Source organism: Lactuca virosa, chromosome 8, assembly GCF_052849685.1.
Source record: "Lactuca virosa cultivar CGN04683 chromosome 8, Lactuca_virosa_CGN04683_v6, whole genome shotgun sequence".
Taxonomy (NCBI): Eukaryota; Viridiplantae; Streptophyta; class Magnoliopsida; order Asterales; family Asteraceae; genus Lactuca; species Lactuca virosa.
In genome coordinates, this window is record NC_136433.1 from 326,388,141 (window position 1) to 326,396,671 (window position 8,531).

At 36.1% G+C, this 8,531-nt stretch overlaps 1 protein-coding gene across 1 annotated transcript; it reads right to left on the bottom strand.

Moving 5' to 3' along the window:
* Nucleotides 1-3,079, bottom strand: LOC145128320 (uncharacterized). The gene is made up of 3 exons (XM_079063125.1): nt 2,952-3,079; nt 2,619-2,825; nt 1-2,321 (listed from the first exon to the last, which is right to left on the bottom strand). Exons 1-3 carry the CDS (start codon nt 2,964-2,966, stop codon nt 156-158), a joined length of 2,388 nt encoding a protein of 795 aa, XP_078919251.1. The 5' UTR covers nt 2,967-3,079; the 3' UTR covers nt 1-155.
* Nucleotides 3,080-8,531: the final 5,452 nt, after the last annotated feature.

Here is an 8,531-nt window from a genome sequence, read left to right on the forward strand (position 1 = left end):
TTATTTCGATCATTTATTTATTTCAGTTTACTATTGATTTTTAAACACATATCCACGTACATATAATCGCTTCTTCTCTAGCATCATTAAGTATATTTTTTCACATACCATGATGTAATTCATAATTACTCACAATATAATTAGAAACCAAACAATTACTTTTTTTTCCCAAATATAGATCCTGCCAGATTTCCTAGAATTGGGATATCTTCAATGGTGGATGTGGTTTTCTCTAGGGTTTTGTCGACAGAATCAGTACCTTTTTCAATGATTTTGTTTGTTGTTTTTCCAACATCTTCTACAACCTGTCCTGCCGCTGATATAATAGCACCTAATAAACCATGCTTCTTGACCGACGAAGTTGAGCTTTCAACCGCATCACTAGCCATGTCTGTTTGTGTTGTAATAATAGATTGTGCTGCATTGCCAACAATTGGGATACCTCCGACAACCGACTTGGTTGTTTCTAATGCTTGGCTAGCTGAATCAGAACCCATTTGGATGATTGATTCACCAACATTCTGAGTCAATGAACTGATAGCACCGAATATACCATTCTCCTTGACAGAAGAAGTCGTGGTATCGATCAATTGATTTGCCATATCAGTTTGTTTGGTGATGATGGATTGAGCTGTATCACCAATGATTGGGATACCACCAACAACAGATTTGGTTGTGTCTAAAGCTTGGCTGGCTGACTCGGTACCCTTTTGGATGATGGATGAACCTGTTGCTTGTGCCTCGTTTACAACACGTCCAGCTGCTGACGTGATAGCTCCAAATATACCATTCTGCTTGACTGAAGAAGTTGTGTTATCAATCAATTGATTTGCCATGTCTGTTTGTTTAGTGATGATGGATTCTGCTGCATCACCAATGATTGGGAAACTGATGATAAAGTATTTGGTTGAGCCTAAAGCTTGGCCAGCAGACTCGGTACCCTTTTGGATGATGGATTCAGTTGTTGATTGTGCCCCGCTTATAACATTTTGGGTTGCTGATGTGATAGCTCCCAATATACCATTCTCCTTGACTGAAGAAGTTGTAGTATCGATCAATTGACTTGCCATGTCTGTTGGTGTGGTGATGATGGATTGTGCTGCATCACCAATGATTGGGATACTGCCGATAACAGATTTGGTTGTGTCTAAAGCTTGACTGGCTGACTCGGTACCCTTTTGGATGATGGATTCAGTTGTTGATTTTGCCTCGCTTATAACATTTTTGGCTGCTGAAGTGATAGCTCCAAATATACCATTCTCCTTGACGGAGTCTGTTTGTGAGGTGATAATGGATTGTGCTGCCTCACCAATTATTGGGATACTACCGATAGCAGATGTGGTTGTGTCTAAAGCTTGGCTGACTGACTCGGTGATGGATTCAGTTGTTGATTGTGCCCCGTTTATAACATTTTGGGTTACTGACGTGGTTACTGACGTGGTTACTGACGTGATAGTTCCAAATATACCATTCTCCTTAACTGAAGAAGTTGTGGCATCGATCAATTGACTTGCCATGTCTGTTTGTGAGGTGATAATGGATTGTGCTGCATCACCAATGATTGGGATACCACCGACAGCAGATATGGTTGTGTCTAAAACTTGGCTGACTGATTCGGTACCCTTTTGGATGATGGATTCACTTGTTTCTTTTGCCTCACTTACAACTTGTTCTACAGCTGATGTGATAGTTCCAAATATGCCGTTCTCCTTGATTGAAGAAGTTGTGGTATTGATCAATTGACTTGCCATGTCTGTTTGTTTGGTGATGATGGATTGTGCTGTATCACCAATGATTGGGATACCACCGACAACAGATATGGTTATGTATACAACTTGGCTGGCTGATTCGGTACCCTTTTGGATGATGGATGCACTTATTTCTTCAGTTTCCTTTACAACTTGGTTAACTGTTGAGGTTATGGCTCCAAATATACCATTTTCCTTGATGTAAGATGTTGTGGTCTCGATCCACTGAATAGCCATATCTATGCGTATGGTGATCATAGATTGTGTTGCATCACCAATGATTGGGATACCTCCCACAGCAATTTTGATTTTGTCTAGTGCTTCTTTAGCATAGTCAAGTCCCTTCTCAAGGATGGATTCGGTTCTATTAACCAAGTTTTCGAATACGGCTTTCTTGGCGTCGATACACTTTTGGATCAGGGACTCTATGCTGCTTAACCCATCCTCAATGATAGTTCTTGCTTTGTGGACTAGTGTTCCAAAGAATTCCTCAACAGAAGATATGTTTTCTTTAATATATGAATTTAATCCGCCAAGGAGGTTCTTGATAAAATCTGGAGCGTATTTGTCGAACTGTTAAAAGAAATTGTTTTAAAATAATCAGGACACATCATGAAGAAATCAAATGAAAAAAAATAAAAACATTAAAGCTTAGTAAGATTTCCTGACTTATATTTTACGTTATTACTTATGCATAACATAACTCAGAAATTATTATCGTATCTAGCTTCACAGATGAAGTTATGTCGGGTTAATTAACTTCATTAGCTAAAAAAACACTGCATATAATCTAATAGCCGCGAAGAGGTAATGATGTAATTACTTTAGTCATCTATTAATTGAAAGGCAGTATGTGTATATGCTTTGTACCTTGTCATCAATAAAACCAAGCTTATAGTCGCACAATATTATGAGCTTCTCGTTAATCAGTTGCAAGGGGGAGATGACTATGCTTTCCACAGAAACAACCGCACTTTTGAGAAAACCGGAGTTATCTTTGAAAAAATCATATATGTTCGACAAGAGTGCTAAAGCTTTCAACTCAATCAACTGAACAAATCCTACGTATTCTAGTTCCTGCATCATGAAAACACAGAAGCCATATCCAGTAGACTAAACTTGTAAATTTCAAAGATAATCATAATCTTCGACAAAGAATTTAACAAAATGACATTAGACCAACAAGAAATGATAATTACTGACCTCGTATACAACCATAGCTCCCAGACGTTGTGAAACGAGCTCCAAACTATGAAAACTCGTAGGTCACAAATATCACTGAAAAATATAAATGAAAGATGATCCGTTAATGCATATATATATGATCATGGAGTTGCGATATTATATACTCTTACTCATTTGTCCTCTAGCATCATGGACCATATGATATTGAAGTTACAAATAACTTTTATTTTTTGGTTTTGGTTTTTGAAATGATTATTGAGATTTAAGATTGATTAAACTATAACTAAACATGTAGATTATCTACCGCTCTGTTTTAGCAAATTTGATTGCCTTTTTAATTGCATGTCTATAGATGAAACTTAAATATGATGTTAATTTATTGTCAAAATGTCACAAACTCCGTCCTTACAATTTTTTTTGAAGAACATCGTCCTAGTGGTTTTCAAAACTTGGTAATAAATGGTCGTTTTTGCTAACACCGTTAGTTTCCGTCTATTAGTGTGATGGTAATTTGGTCTTTTCATGTATTGAGTTTCTTGCCATGGGTAAACCATAGGAAGATAAATGTTCTATGTATTTTATGTTTATAAGTTTGTGATTTTTCTACTTTTTTACTTTTTAAAATGTCACTTTAACCCTTTGAACTTTATAAAATGTTAATTTCGCACCTCCATTTATAAAACGTTCGTGCTTATCCTACGTAGTATATATATATATAATTTGATTTTCCTTAATAATTTTCGTTTGTTAACCAAAAAAAATTAATTTTTTACGTGCTTATTTTTATATATGTTTTGTTATAAATTTAAGGTGGTCAACATTTTGACGTGGATTTATAACTTCCATTCCTTCATTTTATTTAAAAAAAAAAGACTTACTTGTTTTTTTATGCACGTGTTGGTTTAAATTAAAATTTATCTACGTTTCGACGTAACTTTATTTATGTTTTCATGCTTAATTTTATGCATGTTTCCTAGTAAGAGACGGAAATTAACCGTGTTATCAAAAGTGACATTTAAAAAGTAAAAAGGTAGAAAATACCCAACTGAAAAAACCAAATTACCATCAAACTAAGACCAAAATTAGCCGTGTTAACAAAAAGGACAATTTTTGCAAGTTTTGAAGACATATGGACCATATTCGTCGAAACAAATTAACAAAGACAATTTTTGAGGTTTAGTAAACCACATGGACAATTTATTTAACTTTGTCTTAAATATAAGAGTCATTTTACATACAATAATCAAACTTATAAACGTAAAAGCACTTGATAACGTGTAACTCGCTGATATTAAGTTCAAACAGACCTTCTCCTACATGTCAAAGAGGCCTTACATGTGAAAATGTTGCATAATGCTAAATTTTATAATTCTTTTCGTTGATAGTGTGTTTTTAAACTCGTTCAACTTCAGTTTTACATTTTATAAAATATCAATAACTTTTCCTAAAAATTTCATTCTCTCTGTTTACAGATTATATATTATTAAACTTTATTTGTCCCCGCGTAATAAAATTATAGAAGCAGTTTATTTACTAATGAACTAACTACTAATGAACTAACGTTTAGTTAACGCGTAAATAATACATTAAGGGTGTGTTCGGCATGGAACGTTTGGAAGCGTTTGAGAGCTTCTAGCTTCTAGCGTTTGACAAAACGCTCCGTTTTGAACATAAAGCGTCATTCGACACTACATGCTTTTAGTGTTTAGTTTAAACAAAACGCTCCAAATCCAAATGCTACTTCATGTAGCGTTTAACAAAATGCTACAAGCTACAAGCTAGAAGCTACCAGCTACCCGCTACCAACTAATATTGCCGAACACGCCCTAAGTCGTACATGATAATAAACATTTTCTTTTTTACCATCCTATCACTATTTTTTTTATTACTTTAATTATATTGTTACATAATAGCATACTAGTAGTTTGTTAACACATAAATAGTACATGAAATAAATAGTGCATGAAGTAGTACATCGTAATAAGTTTTTTTTTATACCGTTGAATAAGGTTTTTAATTTTTAATTTTTTTTATACCGTTGTGATTTGATGGAGGTCAAGCGAGATTCTCAAATTGGATACTTGTAAATAATTTTCCAATATCTTTCGACCAATCTTATTGGTTGCCAATACATGATTGTTGGTAAGATTTTTGCTAACCGGTTAGCGTTGTTTGTAGATGGGTTAGTGAGTAATGAGGACTCTATTTTTATTAGAGGCAGACTTATATTAGATGATCATTTTATTATGAATAAGATCATTTCATGGTATAAATTGAAGTGGAAAACTGTAGACACAGAGTATTTTGGGAATTTTCTTCATCTTCTTACAATAGTATTACACAAAATATATACAGGAGAAAAGAAACAATATAAGGAAACTAAATATATACCCTAGAATAGGAGATCCTAATTGATATCCTAAATCCACAGAATGAACACAAGAAGATATTAGATTCTATACCCCCCTCAAGTTGGAGCATAGATGTCAATCATGCCCAACTTGTCAACTGAACAGTTTTTGAGAGACTCCTTTAGTGAGGACGTCTGCTAGTTGTTCTTCTGATCTAACAAAAGGAAAGCGAATAACTTTATTGTCAAGATTTTCTTTGATAAAGTGACGGTCAACTTCCACATGTTTGGTTCGATCATGTTGAACGGGATTGTGAGCAATCTGAATAGCTGTTGTGTTATCACAATAAAGGTCCATTGGACATTTGAGTTTGAAACCCAATTCCTTAAGGATATTCCGGATCCACAACATTTCACAAACTCCATGTGCCATACCTCGAAATTCAGCTTCTGCGCTTGACCTTGCTACAACTTTTTGCTTTTTGCTACGCCAAGTTACAAGGTTCCCTCCAATGAATGTGAAGTATCCTGATGTAGAACGACTATCAGTCTTGTCACCGGCCCAATTTGCATCTGTATACCCAACAATTTCCAGTTCCTTTGTAACAGAATTATTTTTACTTAACAAAAGTCCTTTTCCTGGAGCCATCTTCAAGTACTTTAAGATACGATAGACCGCCTTCATATGTTCTTCGCTGGGGCAATGCATACATTGACTGACAACACTTACCGCATAAGCAATATCTGGCCTTGTATATGATAGGTAGAGTAACTTTCCAACCAGTCGTTGATACCTTCCTTTGTCTATAGGTACCTGATCAGGGAGAATGGCCAAACCGTGATTCATTTCAATGGGAGTCCTTGTTGGTTTGCAATCTAACATCCCAAATTCAGCAAGTAAATCAAGAACATACTTCCTCTGTGACAGAAAAATTCCTTTCTTTGATCTAGCAACTTCAATACCCAGGAAGTACTTCAGTTGTCCAAGGTCCTTTATTTCAAATTCTTTTGATAAATATTTTTTCAATTCATCTATTTCCTTTGGATCGTCTCCAGTGATAATCATGTCATCAACGTATACAATCAAAGTTGTAATCTTACCATCCTTTTGCCTAATGAACAGAGTGTGGTCGCAATTACTCTGTTTATACCCAAACGATTTCATTGATGTTGAGAGCCTTCCAAACCAAGCTCTTGGAGATTGTTTCAGCCCATACAACGATTTTCTCAACTTACACACCTTATCAGAATCATTTGGGTTGCTTTTTACACCAGGAGGGATATCCATGTATACCTCTTCCTCCAAGTTTCCATTCAAGAATGCGTTCTTCACGTCAAGTTGATGCAAAGGCCAATCTTTCTTTGCTGCTAAAGAGATTAGGATTCGGATGGTGTTGATTTTAGCTACCGATGCAAACGTCTCTTCGTAGTCTACTCCATGACGTTGTGAGTACCCCTTGGCGACAAGTCTTGCCTTGTATTTGTTAATAGTTCCATCTGCATTGAGCTTTATGTTGAATATCCAACGACATCCCACTATTTTCTTTCCATCCGGTTTGTCTACAACTTCCCACGTTGCGTTCTTTTGAAGAGCCTCTAATTCTTCATTTATTGCCTTCTTCCAGTTTGGGTCTTTCAACGCATCCTGCACATTATTAGGAATAGATACAGTAGATAACTGATCAATGACAAGAGCATGTGACTCAGAGATCCTATGGTTTGGACATATAATTGGCTATAGGGTATTTAGCTTGAGCTTTGAAGTCCGGTTCATATTGTTTTTTTGGAACGCCCTTTGTGATTCTTTGGGATCTTCGAGGTTCAATGTGTTCTGTTCCAGAATTATCATTTAACGGAGCTTGAGAAGAATCATTTTGGACACTTTCTTCAGGTGCAAATGTAGAAGATGAAGAGACGTTTTCGTTTTCAGAGTCGTCTTGATCAGTGGGTTCTGTTTCGTGAGGAACTAGTTCACCCGGATCCACTGTGTTACTTGTATGTTCACTAAGGTTGTTTACTTATTGAGTTGTTGATTCCAATGGCACATGCAAGCGTTCTTCTAAACCTTCTAATTCCTCAAATACATCAAAAAATGTAGGAATAGAATTCCCTTCACTATCACTCTCCCCCTGGAGGGAAGACTTAGAGACTCCCCCTGTGTAGTAAGGTTCAGATTCACAAAATGAGACGTCAAGGGATACATGCATCTGGTTGGTGAGAGGATCATAACATCTATACCCTTTTTGGAACTCTGAATAACCAACAAAAATACATTTCTTCGCATGCGGATCAAGTTTTCCACGTTGTGGTTTTGGGATGTGAACATAGGCTACACATCCGAACTATCGCGGCTCCAAGTTAGGCATAGAAGGAACAACCAACAATTTATGAAGCTTCTGGTAAGGATTCTGGAACTCGATTACCCGTGAGGGGGTTCGGCTAAGAACAAATGTTGCTGATTTAACTGCTTCACCCCAGAAGGATTTAGGAACATTCATTCCAAATAAAGAAGCACGAACAATTTCTAACAGTTGTCTGTTTTTTCATTCCGCGAGACCATTTTGTTGGGGTGTGACAGAATTTGAGGTCTGATGGTGAATTCCATTCACTCGACAGAACTCAGACATGCAACTATTCACATATTCTCCACCATTGTCAGATTGAAAAACTCTTATTGGTTGTTGGTACTGAGTCACCACCATTTTGTAAAAATCAACAAACTTTTCAAAAACCTCGCTCTTATTTTTCAATAATGATACCCACGTCATGTGAGTACAATCATCGATAAATGTTACATAGTATCGGGCTCCAGAAAACATGGGAATTTTTGCAGGGCCCCAAACATCAGAATGGATTTTCATAAATGGAATAAGACATCTATTATTACTTGGCAAATATGAACTACGATGGCTTTTAGCAAGTTCACAAATATTACAATGAAATTCAGAATCACTTATAGTTGTAAACAAATGAGGTTGTAATTTCTTCAGGTAACTAAAATATAGATGTCCTAATCGGCGATGCCATAACCATACAATTTCTCTTGCATTTTTCACTCCTTTGATCTTATTAGCATGCCCTAAACGCTTGCATTTTTCTCCGGTCTCCGTTAGGTCCAAGTAGTATATCTTTCCCTTTCTAACACCATAACCAAGAGTCTGTCGAGTTAGAATGTCCTGAAACAGGTAGAAAGACGGATAAAATGTCACAGTACATGCGAGTTCAAGTATGATTTGACTAACATACAA